The sequence below is a fragment of the Haliaeetus albicilla genome, chromosome 1 (assembly GCF_947461875.1).
Source record: "Haliaeetus albicilla chromosome 1, bHalAlb1.1, whole genome shotgun sequence".
NCBI classification, from domain to species: Eukaryota; Metazoa; Chordata; class Aves; order Accipitriformes; family Accipitridae; genus Haliaeetus; species Haliaeetus albicilla.
The window spans coordinates 30,157,123-30,175,696 of NC_091483.1; the positions used below are offsets into that span (position 1 = coordinate 30,157,123).

An 18,574-nucleotide genomic window follows, 5' to 3' on the forward strand; every position below is an offset into this window, starting at 1 on the left:
ACATGTTGAAACTCTACACCTGAAAGAATATTGTATAGGCAGATTTATGAACTGTGCCTGTCTCAGTTTCATTCAGTGATTTCCATGAGCCAAATTTAATCCCGATATAACTTCATGGAGCTACACCAGGATACATTATTTATATTATTAATAAATAATTCACAGTAAGTAGCAGCGCTCAGGAAATACTATTTAGATGATTTAAAATGTGCTTAGTTGCATGGAAGAACGTTAACATAAAACATAAGGTTGTACTAAGCACCCAAATAAATTTCAGTTACTGAAGGGAAAAAAAAAGACAGACATCTATAGATTCTGGAGACAACAAGCAAAAATTGCTTGCTTTAAATTTTGAATGTACCAAAAGGAATGGAACAAGCATCAGTGCAAAGCTTTTGTTAGTCTTAAGATTTAACTTCACAAAAACTGGATGTAAATTTGAGATTAATATTGTGGACTTACCAAGTTCTGCTAAATTGCCAAATGCAACAAGGCACATCTCTGTCAGAGCTGCATTTTGGCAATGAATACCCAACAATTTCACTAAGGTAGGAATAACACCCATATTGATAAGCTGTGACTGCAGGGTATCTACATAAAAAGAAAGTACAACAGTGAGTTAGCATTTCTGTTTGTAGTACTATTCTTTAAACCAAAAAAGCATTTTTTACACAAAGCAACTTCTAGGCTAAGCAGCATTAAAATGTCTGTCTCCTCTACTCTTCTACACTAGGATCTGGTCCAGACTTGAGATATGGACTCATAATTCCCCCTGCCTCTGGCAATGGGACGTATTCCCAGAAATATCCCCTCCTGATCTTGTCATAGGGTATAGTGAATTATGCAGCTAGTGATAATTTTGTGGTTATCAGGTTCCTAATACATGTTGGGTTTGATTCTGAGCTCACTGAGACTAGCTGACTGAAATCAAACAAAACTATATTAGTGAAATAATTATTTGAGAGCTTGTTCCTATATACTGTTTCCCCTTAAAGATCAAAACTGGAAAATTAAAATTAGAATGAATATAAACTGGCACTGAAATAAACATGAAAAGTTTTATAAACACAGGAAGTCACAATGTAGATTATGAGGAGCTTGAGAAAAAAGAAAGTTTAATAAAGACAAAAAAATGGAAGGTTTAAGAAAAGTCCTTAGAAGCCATTCTGATAATATCTTGCACAGGATGAAAGTTTATAGTATTTACAAGTAAGAAAGTTATTGCTCCTAGATGTCTGCAAATAGAAAGATGCTTTGATGGTTAGGCAGAGACATGATTGTTTTAAAGGAGTATTTATAACGATATTTTCTCTTACACATTTTACCTATAACGTAGCAAAGAAGAAAAACATCGTTTCATAGCTGAATAGAATGAAGCAGACATGAACACACCAGATGTTGTTTAGTAATTTTCCTAAGCATCTTTTTTCCTTTGTTTCTAAGTACTTTAACTATGTTTAAATGGTACAGACTCAAAAGACAAGGATCCAAAGCCCAGTGAATTCAAGAGAATTGTATTACTTCATTTAGCTTTGGGTCAAGCCTTATAGGGGAATTTGGTGGGGTTTTTTGGTGGGGTTTTGGGGTTTTTTTTGTTTGTTTGTTTGGGTTTTTTTTTGTTTTTTTTTGGTTTTTTTTTAAGGAATTAATTCTAAGCAACTGAAATCAGTTGGAGTTTTTATATCTGTGGAATCAGAGCCATAAAAATTGCAGATTTTTACAGGGAGATAAAAACATATTACATCTTAAGTCTAGCAAATTTAGTATCATCTCATGCTCTTGGAAAACTCTTTGCCTTCAAGATTCTGCCAAGTGTGTTTGAAATTTTCATATAATAAAGATTATGAAGAGTGTGGAATGTTTAGTTCATTTATAGTCAGTATAAAATAATTCTATAATAATTATCAGTTTGGTACACTAAATAAGTAAATGGCATGGTTATTACAGGTTATTGGGGATAAGCAGGAATCCTTATGGCTTGACATCTTTAATAAAACTCTATTACTTACCAGTAACTGAATTTCCTTTTTTGGGGGGAATCTCTTCCACAGATTCATGGTCTTTAGAGAAATTTATAAGAATGCCATGTCAGACATCAAAGAGCTGTTGAAGTTGTCAAATTTCAGGTAAGTAAAAATTGCACTAGCGCATGCATTGAATGCCATTTTACCTCCAGCAGATGTGTGAGTCACTACTACACCCTCCTACTTCATTCCAAACTGACTGTAAAAATCTGTCTCTGTATAGGAAAACTGGGGAGAGGGGAGCTGGAATGGTTCTGTGGAGAAAATGATCGGGTAGGAGAACTCAAGTTACTGGTAAATAATCTGGTTTTGTCCTTGGTTTGTGATTGTCTCCTGCAGACACTTAAAAATTCTGAGGGAAAAATGGTAGTCGTGGAGAATAGAACAAAGACACAAACCACAAATGCCATAGAAAATTATGTGGAAAGAAATTGCTTTGTTACTAGACTATGCCTTTAGTCACTTTAAAATCAATTTATCCAACTGTAATGGACAAAGAGACAATTAATCTCTACAGGCTTCATTTGGCAAAGCGTTCTGACATCAGAAGCATAAACTATTTTGAACTGGGTTTTTCTTCTGCTGTCTCTTTCTTAATACGAAATATATAAAAAGTGCAGAGAAGGTGAGTAGAAAAAGGGAAACCGTACCCATCTTTGAAAGGAAACAGGAATCTTAAGAACCAAATAGAAGGCTATGTTGTTGTTCAAGAGAACATGGAGCACCTTGATTAAAGGGCCTCTAGAATTCCCAAGTAGGAAAAAAGGAAAAAGAAAGTATACCAAGAAAGAACAATTATACTGGGTGAAAAGTCAGGTATTATACCTGACTCCGTAACAGTCTCATTTTCCTGGATTAGAAGGATGGCACCTCAGCACAGGAATGGCCTACAGTGGTAGGAACGAGATTACAGAAGTTGCCAATAAGGTAAATATTGATGCTCTAATGGCAGTAAGCAAAAGGATAAATTTTCCCCTCTGCCAAAGACAGGACAACCCTGTGAATCACAAAGTTGCATAGGAGGCAAAACCTTTGAAAACAAAAGGCTGCCAGCAGCCATTTGCTATGTTTATACTTAAGCCTGGGCTTGCCATACAAATTCTGAACTTGTCATTTACCTCCGTCATTACCACCAATAGGAGGCTCTTTCTCTAGTAAATACAAGAGCAAAGTCTGTTAAGAAGTTGTTTAAGAGAGAAGTACTAGGCTTCTCACTGGTATGGAGACCCGCAGCACTTTTTAGTTCAGAGAAATTAAAAACATCTAAGTGGTTCAGTCTTAGCTGCAGGGACTGCCAGCAGTTCTCTGGCTGTCCTGTGAAAGACCGCAGGCTGGGTAACTTGGAATAACTGCGTATCTCAGCCTTTCATTGCAGGAAGTGTTAAGGCCCTACTAGAGCAGGAGACAAATTCAGGGGACACATGCACCCATCCTACAAGCAGTTACCTGACACAGGACTAAAGTGAGCCATGAAGCCAGGCAACATCATGTCTTGGGATGAAACAGCATTTCTGTCAGCTTCCTAAGCAGAACTTCATGCATAGTGGGCAGGAAGCATGAAAAACGGAACGCCTCTTCCGAACTTATGACTTGAAGCCACAAAAGAAACTCTCTCCAAACTTACACTGCTATCACGTGTTATCACATGTTGCACTAGTAAGACGCCTCTGTGTTCTTTTGGGGTGAAAGGCACTGACAGTGATGCTGTACAGATGCATATACAGGTAGATAAAAGGCAATCAATACATGCGCCAGCACAAAGAATTACCTACCTAAAACTTGAATTTCAATGGCTCCATGTCCTTCGGTGACACACATGGAAACTCCAAAGAGTAAGATCTGGGGAGAATATCCCAAATTGAGAACTTTATTGGGGGCATTTGCGTTTAAAATCCTGATTTAGGCTCGTTCATGATTTTGGACAGAATTTCAGAAAACAACTAGTCATTTCGTGTTTCATCAGTAACTGTGATTATAATGCTAAAGGAAAAATTGTTTTGTACAAATTGGTGGCATAATTTCATACTCTAGAGAAACCTGCTTGCAATCCCCACATCTATGTTAAATCATCATATATAACATAGAAATGATTGTATCGATTATCTCACTATCATAAGAAACATACTTTTTATCTGCTTTTACATGCTTTAGGTTACTCTGAATTTAAGTATATCTAGGTCTTGAAAGCATGCTAGACATCTTTAGCTGTGATGTAAATGAAACAAAAATCACGGCAAGCATGAGAATTAGCAAAGGTAAGACTTAGAAGGAAGCATTACTGAAATATTGCTGTTAGACCATAATAATGGTGCCATAAATCTCCCTTTAATTTCTTGCATATTTACATAGCTTCTGCAGATGGTAAACAGTGCAAATCAGTCCTCAACATTCATTCCAGTAGCTAAGAGTTTTGTGAGAATAAGAAAGGCTTGGCAGTTGTATGATTTAACATCAGAATGTTACATTTTACAAAAGCACTGAAGGAAGGACAACCTCGATAGACTTAAGTTTAAAATGAAATGAGATGAGGAAGCAATCTATAAACATAATTATTTTTATCTATATATACACACCCATATATAAATATATGTATACGTTCACACATGCACACATGCATCCAGTTAACTTCTGATCTCCAATTTGAGTACCTAAAAGCCAATTGGCCTAGTTCTTCCATCATTTCTGCATTTCTTTAAAAACGCTTTCATGGTTTGTTTTATAAATCTCAACAGACAATTAGCTACCTTATAGGCTGATCCCATTAACTTGTAAATAGTCTTGGCTCACAGGATTATGAGATCTGCAGAATAACTACTCATGTCACTAACTCTTTTACATGAGTGTTTGCATATGATTATTAGTTTTATTAGATTAGTTATTAGTTCTTTACTCTTTATCCAAGCCTGCTTTGCCTCATAAGTAGATTCGTACCTACACAGAGACTATATGTAATGATACCAGTCTTCAGAATGGGAGAATCACAACATACCGAACCCACTGAAAGGTGCCAAAACAGCAGCTTTAAGCATGGGTGCTCTGTATCCCAAATAAAATTTGCATAGCTTGACAAAGAAAGAATTATTACAGGTTTTTGTCAAGACTTGCTTCTTTCAGGATTACGCTATAAGCAAAAACACAAACGTGTGACAAATTTGTTTCATTCCTAGCCATACCTGCAACTTTGCGTTTTAAGGACTAATAATGGAAAGCAGGGATGAGCTATTTCTGTCTTGATTGAATTTGGATGGTAAAATACAATTATGACAGAGAGGGTCAAGATAATCTGGGCTGAAGGCAAACGGATGTGTCCCATCAGAAAAAACTATCCGATTTCTAGCAATGTAATTAAAAATTGACACTTTTTTTTAAGCTTAAAAGAACTGCAAGGGATGCCAAAGCTGAGTTTCTCCTGTTAACATTGTAGCGACTAATGAAATCACAAGATACCAAGGAGGCAAAGGAAGAACTGACAGACAGCAGGCAAAAATAATTCCTGAACACAAGCAGATGGCACAAGAATCTTGTAAAGGAATCTTAGTTTTAAAGAGGGAATCTTAGTTTAAAGCTTAGACAATAGTGTTATGAACAGAGTTACAATTGCAAGCTGAGTGTCCAGAATTGGGACGAGATATAAGAATGCTCCATTAACTTGCTCTGTTTAGGAAAAGAAAATATGACTTGTAGCTACTCTTTAGTTGCCATTTTTGTAAAAATCATGTGAGATAAATCCCTATGCTAATTCAAAAACTTAAAGTACTCAAGAATGAGCCTCTTGTTAAAAAAATAAGGTGGTAAGTAGCTAAGGAAGTAGTAGCTATTGGAAAAAGAGGGCAATTAGTTGACTGGAAATGATGAACTGTTTAGAATCAAATAAAACAATTTATATACTCTTTCCTCATAAAATGCTAAGGATTAGAAAATATTAGGGTGTTCACAGATAATTGGATGCAACTAAGGACGAAATGTGTTGTAATCGTCCTTATCTGGATAGCTAGTGCAACTTAAAAGAGTACGAGTCATTAAAAGCGGTAAAGAAATCTTCAAAGTCCCCACCTGTAATTTTGTAACATAACATGCTAAGCAGGAAAAGATTACAGAAACAAGAAAAGAGAAGGTAGAAGTGCTATTTCAAAGACTGAAACACTTCCTTCTTACATTTAATATTTTTTCTTTTATTTGTGTCCAGTTTGTTTCTGTAACTACAGAGAAAGCAATCTGGGACATTAGGCTGCAGTCCCATGCTCCTCATCCTTCAGCAAAACCAATGCAGTGTTTATCTTATCTTCTTCGTAAGTAACATGGGATCAAGCCTGTGCAAGTAAATCCTAAAAATGGTATCCGCTAATCTGTGAGCACAATTAACTGTCAGGGCAATCTGAGTTTTCACATTTAGCAGGTCAGGAAAGAACTGCATTTACTCAGAATACTATCCACCTGATGCTGCAATGCGTGGAAGTGGTTGTCTTGGGCTCATATTTGACATTGACTGTTGTCTTGAAAATTTACGATGGTCCACTGTCCTGGTTGCAGCTGGGATAGAGTTAATTGTCTTCCGAGTAGCTGGTACGGTGCTATGGTTTTGAGTTAGGTATGAGAAGAATGTTGATAACACACTGATGTTTTCAGTTGTTGCTAAGTAATGTTTAGTCTAAAGTCAAGGATTTTTCAGCTTCTCATGCCCAGCCAGCAAGAGAGCTGGAGGAGCACAAGAAGTTGGGAGGGGACACAGCCAGGGCAGCTGACCCAAACTGGCCAAAGGGGTATTCCATACCATGGGACGTCATGCCCAGTATATAAACTGGGGGGGAGTGGGGCTAGGGGGGATCGCCGGTTGGGGACTAATTGGGCATCAGCCAGTGGGTGGGGAGCAATTGCATTGTGCATCACTTGTATATTCTAATCCTCTTATTATTACTATTGTCATTTTATTAGTGTTATCATTATCATTATTAGTTTCTTCTTTTCTGTTCTATTAAACTGTTCTTATCTCAACCCATGAGTTTTACTGCTTTTCCCGATTTTCTCCCCCATCCCACTGGGTGTGTGTGTGGGGGTGAATGAGCGGCTGCGTGGTGCTTAGTTGCTGGCTGGGGTTAAACCACGACATCCACAGGTGGTATTTTTAGAGCAGTTCACAACTATGGTCCAATTGTACTTGTGGCTCTTAAAACAAAACTGGCAAGACAGGTCAACTACCCATCTCTCCATTCACATGCTGTAGGTATGGTCACTGAGTTTTCTTCTAAAAATTTAATCCTCTCCTTTATTTGATTTGATTTTATTTTTTTTTAAATATTGATTTGGCAGATTATTTGGGGTTTGATTCAGTGGTTGCCCCGGTCCGTGAGCAAATTCACAGTGGAACTACAGGACACAAGTCTTACACAGCATACCAGTGGGTGCCGGGCCAAACAGGAGCTGGGTCCCTACCAAAGGTCCTTTCTCCTGGAAACCACCAAGTATGTGGGGTAAGGTGGAGGATTTGGTAAGTCCCCAGCATTCCTCCCTGATATGTAGTAGGACAGGGTGGTGGTGTGCACCCCAGTCTGGGAGCTGGGAATACTCCTGCATTTCTCACTTCTCACATTGCTTCAGTGGCTCCTGTGAATATTGCGTCAGTTCGTTAGTTCATGCGAGATGAAAGATGTCATTTAGCAGAGTAGAGAGCAGCTAGTGAATCTTCCTGGTTGTCACTGAACCTCACAACTGCTTTATATTGATTGCATAAGAATAAGCTATCTTACTAGATGGAATGAGTCATTTATTCAACGTTCATAACAGTTAAACTGTTCAGAAGCTGCTTGTTTGGGAGATTTATCTCATAATTAGTTTTCCTAGGGAAGATCTGCTGGGAGCTTGGTCACTGAAGCAAAACTGATACGGTATCTCTACACAGCACTTTTGGACCGGTCTGTCTTGAGCTACCAAATATATTGGATGCTCATTAGTCTTAATTAATCCAGAGGATTCTGGTATCTTAGAGGTAAGAATATCTAGTTGCTCAAAATATTTTAACAAATAAAGAAAATATGGAGTTAACACTATGAAATGTAATAAACGTGACACTCATGCAGACATCAAGCAAAACAGTTCCTGCAAACTATATCAAATAAAGGAACTAGAAAATTGCTATTTGGAGAAGGAAGAAGTACTGGAAACAAGTATTCTTAGATAATACTAGGAAAAGAAGAGAAAAAAAGAATCTAAGAACAAGAGGAAGAGATGAGACATATACAACAGTGATATTTGGAGGTGGATAAGTAACATTAAGAGCTGAGAGCTCCAGAGAGATGGCACAGAAAACACACAAAGAAACTATGCTAGAAGAGATGGTAAAGCAGATTAAAAATTTATACAGTAAGGGTTAAAAAAAAAAAAAATTAAGCCTGTGGACCATCCTGAAAGGTAGAAGAGTTTCGGGGACATAGGTTTGGAAAGTGAGTTACAGCAAGTGATAACTTTAAGGAAATGGTGAGCAGCTAATAAAGAAGCTATTTCATCCTAAAATAAAACACTACAATTCAGGAAATGGGCATGATTGAAGAAACAATGTGATTAGCTAACTACATTTGCAATCTGTGCCATTACGAGTCAGGAGAACAGCCTCTCTTTAGCTTTCCTCATATGTCCCAATTTTCTTAGAGATTCAAATTTTGAAAGACTTAGAAATGTGTGAACTCTGTAAAATATGCTTTGGCATATTACCACACTTGCGTGCAGAAGCCAGCTAGGTACTAAAATATCGGTACGTTTGTACAACTAGTGTAGAACACTATTTTCTTACCTCCGGTGGTCAAGGATTTCTCATTTAAGATACTGTCTTGTGTTTTTGTCCCAGCCCCTAAACATCTCCATTTAATGGGATAAACTTATAATTTGTAGACACAGAACAGTGTTGAACACACACATAAATTATTCCCCATTTATCTTAGAAGAAAGTAACGTGGTTTTATATACATTTCACAAGGAGAAAAATGATTAATGAAAATTGTTTGGCATACATACCCCCAAATCATCAACAAGACAACACTGCGTGCCTGCAACAAATTAGTCTTATGGTGTTGTTTGATACTAAATGAAAAAGAGAGGACTTAATGTAGCCTTCTAGTTAACTACTGTAAATTTTTTTTTTCCTAAGGTGTATGATACATCTCCATGTATTGCTTTGAGACAAAGAAGTAAATTCCAGACGTTGATTTTAAAACTTTAAATTATTTGCTATATGGAATTGCATCAGGAAGATATCTAGTATTTTGGGGAACATAATTTTACTGAAACAGAATATTGTCTATGTGAATTGAGGTACTTGATCTTTTCAGAATGACTTAGTGTTAGTATCCACAATGTAAACCTACAGTTGACTTTAACTTTTATCTTTTTTCTTTTTTGGATGGGGTTGTTCTCCTGGTAGACATAAAGCAAATTTTTGGTGTTGTTTACCATTCTCATTGCTATAGTTCATCAGCATGCCACAAAAGACAGTCAAGAGCTTCTCACTGGCTGGATCTGTTTTACTGCACAGTGACCTTATATGGTCTACTACAATATGTGCACCACCTGCATGGTCAACTGCGTTCCTGCCCTCATCTGTAAAACAAAGAGTTACATTAAAAAAAAAAATGAAACCGAAACCCACCGTAGAGTCCCGAACATAACAGTAATCATACAAAATGATGTTTTTAAACAGAGTGAAATCATTCCTCCAGTGTTGTCAAATTCATCTAGAGAGATGCTTGAGGGCCAGCTTTTAGTGCAACAGAGCTAGGAAAGTGAAAACACCTACAACAAAAGGGATTAACCACCTGGCACTAATACCTTTGTAAAGAAGTTCAGTGTTTGAGGCAGAGCCACTGAAGCTGATAAATAATATTCTGAAGATGCACTGGATTTTGCCAGAGAGAGGTTTTGAGCACTTTACAAAGCCTAGTCCATACACTCTTGTGGACCAGGTAAATTACTCTTGCCATTATGCAGATCAAGAAATTGAAATACAGAAAATAAATTGCTTAGGTTACTTAAAAACAAAATGAGGAATAAAATGGACAAAGAGGACAGAGGTACTAGTTCCCAGTCACAAACTCTGTTCATGCACTCACTCTGCCACACAGCATCTTCTTTGTACTTCTATGGCTGAGGTTTAATACTGCCATCAGATTCTTTTTGTATGGCTAAAAGAAAAATTCGTTCTGCATCTATAAAAGACTACAATGTTCTGAGGTGTCATAAATAACACACCATAATCTTTGTATGGAACTCTTTCTGTATAACAAATCAGATCTGATGTATCAGTGTAGGAATAAAGGAAAAAATGGCCATCTATTACAGTAATTGACAATACTGCTTCCGTTCCCAGCAGGCAATCAGCAACAGACAACAGTCAATAACCTAAATTCCAGGGTTTCCAAACGGAGAGTCTTTCAAGTGAGCTACAGTTGGGATCAGCTGGAAAATCTGGATGGAAACAAAACCTTGGGGGGAAAATCACTAAAGCAAAAGTTTTGCAAAGTAAGAAAAACCCCACCCCTCAATTTCTTAATGGCCCTGAAGCAAATCTCCTCTTTCCTTTGTTATTCTCCACTCTATTGTCACTCCTCTCTCTCCCCATCATATGTGGAGGTCAAGCTACCAATTTTTCCTCATTCTGCAATGTATGAAAGTTTCAGTATGAAAACCAAGGTTGTCGACATTTATAATACGATCTTCCACTTTAAAGTGTTCCAAAGCTCTGCAAAAAGAAGTTTCTGAATCTTCCAATTCTTGTTCCAATACTATCTATGAGGCATATACACCCCTTACATACTATATATATATATAAAAAAAGGATTATAAGTATTGTATATACACCTACACTATATATAGTCATAAATACAAATATACATATATACATATGAGGGGTATATATAGGGACTTCAGATAATTTGCTGAGTAGAGCTGAAGGAGGAATAGTAATTCTTGGTGGATTTTAACTATTAAATTTATTATCAAAGTAATAAGTGTTTTGCAGAATAACTGAGATAACATGCAACAGAGGATAAACATCACTGCCATGACAGTCTCCACCTTGGAGATGATCAGGACATCAGGGGACTGTGTTTCACTGCAGGTATGTATATTCCATTTTGAAAAAGGAGAAATTGGAATCTGTTTACAGTCAAACAAATTGAAGATAAGATTCTGTGTCAAGGAAGGACTATAAAAAAAGGAGAAATATAAAAGAAATAAATCGCTCGCATCCTTGATGCAGTGACAAACATAGGCATAATGCTGAAATGAAAGGAAGTCCTACACCAAAATACAGTGAGACAATATAGTCAGGTGTTCAGATTCAGTGCTTATGTTTACCAAATCAGCAGAGAAAAAACCCCAAACTTGGCTGGAATATTCCAGCAGCCTGTTTTATGTATCCTCTTCTCATATTTTCTGTTACTAAAGTTATGCAAATACATGATTTTGTACTTGACTCACCTGTTTTGTGAGTCAAAACAGGTGTGCAAAATGAAACTGAATCACTGATTCTGGATTAGATACATCTGATTGAATGTGGTCCTCAAATTACTATAATGCGATTGAAATCAACAAACTAAAACCATGATAAAATTAAGCTTGAGATAAGAATCAGGTGTCAAGCTTGTTCCCGTGTCTTGATATGGAACTGCATACAAAATATGTAAGCAAAGAATAATATAAAGGTAGAGTCAGGTGAGGGTTTGGAAGCAAGGGTTAAAAAACCAAAAACCAGTTACAAGCCAAGTTCCTTACCTGGATGGAATTTGGCACAACTCCACTGAAAATAATAGTGTGATAATATCTTACAACAAATGAAAATCTGACTCGTATATCCTTTTACTTCCATTCTCTCTGGTTTGTCAAAGAACTTATATATCAAAACCTGCTGTATCTTTAAGTACATAAGAGTCCCTCACTTCAAATGCATGACAAAATTCTTATCCATGCAATATTTTTGTTAGGTAGATAGTTATCAGCTTCTGCTGTACAGACAGCAAAAGTAAGCCAGAAACAAATCTCACTCCAAGAAATGTGTCTCTGTCTCTATAGTATACTCAAAAAGTTAGGGTAAAATGAACTTCAGGATCCCTCCCAAGTAGGTGGCAGGCTGTAAGTGCCAGACTTTGATGCGACTGCATTGGCTGGTAGATTGGTAAAAGAGATGCCTCGAGTTTGTTGCTCTACCTCTTTCCCATGCTGGAGCTCACCCTGCGTAGCTGCTTCTCTGCCGTAGGCAGCTGGGTAAAGAACAGACCTGGGCTAGTGCTATAATTAGGACCTCCTGGTGCTGCCTTCTTAGGCCCAAGAGGATTAACTCAGCTCATTAGTGCAGGGCCACAAAGAATCCTGTACCAGATGTAGGAGGAAAATTCTGAAGTTCCTGACTACCCACTCCAAGCTCAGGCTATGACACCCTGTTGCATTCCCAAGCAAAAAGCATATTTCTGACTCAGAAAGCTCAATGTACTTATTACCCACTCACTTCTCCCTGCTCTGTCGCTAAGAAACAGATTTTGCACACAAGAATACTCACCGGCCTCCAAATCGTTTAGTCAAAACAAGACCACAGCATGTTACTGTGTCTTGTTCTCAATCCAACTATTACCATGCAGTTCAGCAGCTCTATGAACTCCCACACTTAATGTGCTTCCAGCTTCCCAGAAGCTGTGTTGAAATTTCTTCCTGTGACCTTTTTAAATAAACATTTGCTATTCCTAAGAGATCAGTGATTGAACAGTTTAATGAGCATTCACATTTCTGCTTAAAAATGCTTCGCTACAGCTCACAAATGCTGTTGTATAGCTTTTTTTTAAAGTACACGTAATACTGTTTAAAGATGCCAGAATGACAACCCAAGAGACCAGAGGGATTTTTTTTCCTACAAAATGTACAGTAAGATTTATTACAGAATGAGTTATCACTTCCACAATGTTGTTTAGCCCAATGCAACGCTATCATCTCTAAGAATTAGTACAGTCTCTTTTTCTATCTTGAGTTGTTCACAGGAGTTTTATGCAAAACTGGCTTTTAATGTGGATTATCAAATTACTGTGACTGCTCACGTTCCCCCTATGAAGAAAGTCTTGTCAAATTTCCCTGTGGCTCAGCCACACCTGCTCGTATGCATGCCCAACTCAAAGACTTAAAATTTTTTTAGTGCGTATGATTGGTAGGTCTTCAAAACGGAGCACTTAAGTTTCAATTTGCTTTTCCCAAGATGTGTTTGCATAATTTTCAGTTTACTAAACCCTAAACCAAACCACTAAGTCATAAAAGGTTAACATGAAGAAAAGAATTAAAGCAACAGCTTAAAGTATGAAAACAATGTAAAGCATAAGCTATATACAGGCCATGATTTATTTCTAAAACACATGCACCAATACTCTGATTTTTTTTTTTTTATCACTGTAAGGTTATTCTTTCTGGGAATATAGTTACATCAGGCAAAGGGCGATGCCATATACAGGCAGATATCAGAAAATATTTTTGCAAATAGCTTGCCTAGTCCTCTTTAATATAAACTTTAAATTAGCTTTGTTGTTTTCATACTGGGCCCTTTTTTTAATATAAAGTTTAAGCTCTGCCAATTCAAGTGACATTAAAGAAGCAGATGCATCTCATACAGATTGGGGAAAAAATATTTCTTTTTAATGTTCTATTAGGATATAGAGCTGTGTCTTCACAAGAAAAAAAAATATAGTTTCACACAGTTCTAAAAACTCGTGTTTTACCCAATTTTTAATAAAGTTTTAAAATATGTTGGTCTGGTTCCTCCATTATTCCAAAGTTTTCTTTTAGTCACATCTAATATTTAAACTACAGTTTAGAAGTAATTTCTACTTCAGAAATGATCCTGGTCCTCCAAAGATGCACACTGTTATTTAAGTGTGTATATGGTGAGTAAACCCACAGGCTGGTAAAAATTAGGTAGGTGTCTACGATTCTGGTGATGATGGCATCATAGCTAGTTAAATAACAACTAAGTAAAAGCACAGAAAATTATGTTCAGTATAGTGACGTACTGAATGGTTGCTTGAAAGCTTGTCCATTTTTTTCTCACAAAAAAGGTAAGGTATGAACACCCCATATTACCTTTGCCTATCATATCTTTACATCATGATGGCCACGCTGCCGCTGCTTTCCAAACAGTTCTTTGCTAAGTCTTTGTTACTGTATCTTCATTCTGAAATGTGAATTTTGTGTTTCACAATACAATTTCATATGTAATATTTCTCAGTAGGGGCCCCATTGGTTTGCAGGCTCAAAATGCATAAAATAGATTTAACCTTTAAAAAGTACCAGAAATCATAAGTTACCCTGTTGTTATAATGTTTATTATACATGTAGGCTTCAAAAATGTACCCATTTCTCAGATAATCAGCTAAAAAAGTGTTTGAAAGCATTTCTTAAAAATGATCTTTTGGGCTTCAAATTTAAGAGTTGTACTTTGAAATGCTCTGGTTTTGTCTTGCAACTGGAAATCTGAATTCTCCTTTCTCCAATTCATGTTCTACAAAAGTTTATTGGTGCACATAGTTGCACTGGTATAAATGGTACAAGTCAGTGAGGGAAAGGATGATTTGAATGATCAAGGTCACTGATTTGTATAAACCAAGCCTCCAAGACAGCAGCTTTTTGTGACATGGAAAAAATACAATATTTCTTTTAAAATTCTTTTACTCTGCATGCAATTGGGTGTAATGATCAAATCATTTAAATGACATACTGCCATTTTACTTTAAGTGCTTCATCTTTATTGCATTTGGCTACAATCTGGCATTCTTTTTGACCAAAATATTGCTTAGGTTAGACCAGTGCTTTATCAATAACATTTTATTTAATTTTTTTTTTTAAAGATGAACTGATTTACTGTAACCCAAGGTGGGGGAAGGAAGAGTTCTTTCCACATGTTCTATTTTTATTTTCCTCTATTTTTTAATTAGATCGTCTTTGCATGGTTTTTGTACTGAGGCATTCATCTGCTCCTGCTGCTTATTCTTTCACCTGAAGTCATAATCTTCTGTGATATCAAACTGGCTGCTGCAGAGGGAATTATGATGTGACATACAGAAAATTATGACCATGCATGGGGAAAAAACAGCAGGAGTAGAACTCCAAAGGAAGAAAGGTCCTGCCTATGTTTTCTCTCTTCTTAAGAAAATAGAAAATATTCAAAAACACTCTTAGAGGCAAATGCTTAGTTAGTGCAAACCACGTTATCTATGTAGACATTAGGAAAAACATTGCCACCTATATAAACTGGGAATTTACCATTTTTTTCCCTGTCTGAACACTGTAAAGATAAAACTTTTAATGCAATGCTGTCATTCAGTTTTAATACTTTTTACCTTCTATCTGTTTGTGTATGCTTTTAAATCACTGGATTCTGGACCCTGTCAATTCTTTGACTGCAAGACTACAGACTACAACCCTGTTACAGAACACAAAGCAGCACTGCATTAATTTTACTTTTTCAAGGAAAGTAAGCTTCATGTAATTATATTGCACTGTCATTGTTTGCTGCTTTTTCCATGTCTTCTGTGCACTTGTCTACAAGGGACAGGACACAGCAATTCTGTATTTTGAGATTCATGTTTTAATAATGTGAAAGATTATTTTGGGGATTGCTCTGTTTATCTTGTACTGAAATTTCCTTTCCCTTTATTTAATTCCTTCAGAAATTATAAGACTCTGGTTACCAGAAGTACAGTTTTGTTTTGCTTATTGATTAAAATCAATCAATATAGCCTTAACATTTTTGCTTTATGAAGAAAAAATAATCTTGAATTAGTCATGCTTGCTTCAGAGATAAACAGAACAGTCTTGTAATCAGTTCTTCTTAAATTGCTGGCAAGTGTCCTCAGCCCTAACTCCAGCTGCATTGAGGGTATTGTCTTGTAAGTTATTCTTTTAGAAATTATTGCTAAAATAGTAAATATGTAAACAGTAAACTAGAAATGCTAACAGAACACTGCCTTTTAATATAGTGCCTTCAAGGACTGAAAATTATCTTTTTGAATAAAACTGTTGCCAGTGTATTTGCTGGCTAATGACAACTGACGCAGTAGCGTACTGGCCCTCTTATGCAACTGGTTTATTCTAACAAATACAATTTTAAAATGTTGTATCCAAATGGAGATCTAGGGGTATTTTTGGTAGACTCCTTATAATATGTTCAACGTGTGGACCATAGGATATCAACGCCAACAAGCCCTAATCTCTCTCATGAGTGGGATTTCTTTTGTCTACAGAGTCAGGAGTTTGGCAGAAGATTTGAAGGGATGGGTAAATGTGCCAGTATCGCAATCTCCCTAATGTTATGCTTGAGGCAGTAGTCAAATGCAAGCCAGATTCAAATCCACAATTTAATTCCAATAAAGTTTGCTTATTTTTCATATTCTTATGTCAGATACATATGAGAAAAATCATGTGTTTCTGATTTCAGACAAAAGAACAGTGATGAGTTTACTGTTCAAGACTTTTTAATACTTCACTTCCAGTCAAATTCTACTAGTGGACCTAAGATTTCATTATAACAGCAGAAATGTTTTTAGCAGCAGCAAGACATAAAATACCACTTGTCTCAGTACTGGCAAATGATTTGTTCTGGATTCCAAGGAGATTTTAGTTTTAAAGTATAGTAATTTCCACTGCTGAATTCTATTTGAAAATAAAGAAACTGACCAGTAAGAAAAAGTTCTACTAGATACGTAAAAGTCAGGTAAAGGCCCTCAAAGTTGAATGTAGCACTTCCCTCTGCCTTCCTTTTCATGTGCACTATGCTTACAGTAGATTCTTCAATTGATTTTATAACTCTATGCAACTCCTTAGTAATTCCATTGCAGTCAAACAAATTACTCTAGGTTTATGAGAGCATAAGTCAGAGCTGAAGCCAGCCTATGCTTAGTATTTCATACAGCATGAAATAAATCATGGAATCCAATTATACAGTAAAACATCAGGCAGTTTTTCTACACTGGTAAGTAGGCATTCATAGCATCTCATGCTATTAACAGAATAAACCTGCACACAGCAATTAATTTAGAATTTTTACTCCAGGCCTTGAGTGCGATGTTGTCTCTCAGCTTCAAACTCTCCAAGAACAAGGGTGTGAACTGAGCGTGGCACGGTGACAGTCCGGTGCAGAACAGGGCCGTTCTGCTGGGTGCTGCTGAAAGGAGCTTGGCAGGAGGCTTAGCCTGGTACTGTGGGAGAGTGGTACTGCTAGCTGAAGGAGCTCCAAGGAGCTGTGGGTCTCCACCAAAGCCGCCAGAGGAGCAGTCTCAGAAAGCGTGTAACCCACGGGGGTTTGGAGTAGATTGGGAAAAGCCCAAGAAGCAAAAAACCAAACCAAACCAAAAAAAACCAACCCCACCATAAAGCGTATTTGCAGATCCTACTGGGCCCTGGGAAGAAAGGAAATTATTCAGAGAAGTGAGAAAGTAACAAGTGGCCCTGGGATCTAGGAAAACCTGGGGTGAGTCTTGGGTTTGGGTCAGTGCTATCCTTGCCCAAATCATAAAACCCAGGGGGAGTGAGAGGTCCTGGCCTGCTAAAGCAACTCCAAGCAGCAGCGGGCAGGCCTTTGCTTGTTAGTGTGCAGCCTGCACGGAAGAGCTGACCTGTAGAACATTCTTGTACCCGAAAGGTTGTAGGGTACAGCCTGAGACAGACCAGCAAAGTGTTTTGGTTTAGGAAATCTTTTGCCTCCTTAGCAGAAGGCAACCCACTCATTTGACCGGAGGGCAACTAGCAATGCACCGCGACTGCAGAACAGCCCACACTCAAGAGGCCAGGTGGGGCTAAGAAGTGGTTGACAAACTGGACGCTGTCTCAGGTAAGTGACTCTTTTCTTTCAGGGAAATGTGAATGCTGTTGTAGACAGGGTATTCAAGGCACCTACCCTGACTCCTCAGGCCATTCTGCTGGCTGGACAACTACCCAGTCTCAGGATCAAGGAGGCTTAAAGATCAAATTTGTTCATACACACTGACACCTCATGTGGCAGGAACACAGCCACATTATTATTGCTAATGCTAACCATCTTGCTATTATCTGTATCTAACTCTTCTCTCACCATCCTTTATCAAGTACTTAGACTGCAACTTCCTCTGGTGGGCACTGTCTCTTGATCATATTAGTGTTCAAACAGTACTATAAAAACCCTCTAACTAAATAGAGCCCTGGTCGCCTGGCTGAGACATTCAAGAGCTTCACTGCATTAAGGAATAGATTTTACTAATATAGTTCTTTGTCAATAATGTCCAATTTCTGTTTCTGAGAGTTGCACAGTATTCCTTGGATATGAACACAACAATTGTAACTGAATTTAGGTGGTTTGCATGTTGTATGTTAACTCTATGCTGTTATCGCACTGTATGAAATGCTGTGCACTGCATGAAATGCTGTATAAAACCAGATGCCTGTGTAGTTATCATGTAAACAACTAAAAGGCTTGGCCCGTGCAATATATGCATGGTGCACATCTGCAGAAGTGGATCTGAGAGTACAGCAAAATTATATTCTATGTTATTATTTAAGAA

At 37.3% G+C, this 18,574-nt stretch overlaps 1 protein-coding gene across 5 annotated transcripts in view; it reads right to left on the minus strand.

Annotated features, from left to right (window-relative positions):
• Nucleotides 1-18,574, minus strand: part of RAP1GDS1 (Rap1 GTPase-GDP dissociation stimulator 1) — a 104,819-nt gene that overhangs the window by 17,846 nt on the left and 68,399 nt on the right. For 4 of the 5 annotated variants that reach the window (XM_069784062.1, XM_069784024.1, XM_069784055.1 and 1 more), the window contains 2 exons: nucleotides 9,465-9,611; nucleotides 463-591 (listed from right to left, as the gene is read on the minus strand). In XM_069784062.1, the coding sequence (XP_069640163.1) occupies nucleotides 463-591; nucleotides 9,465-9,611 (276 nt within the window). The remainder of the gene's footprint in view (nucleotides 1-462; nucleotides 592-9,464; nucleotides 9,612-18,574) is intronic. The other variant, XM_069784034.1, reaches the window with a different exon arrangement.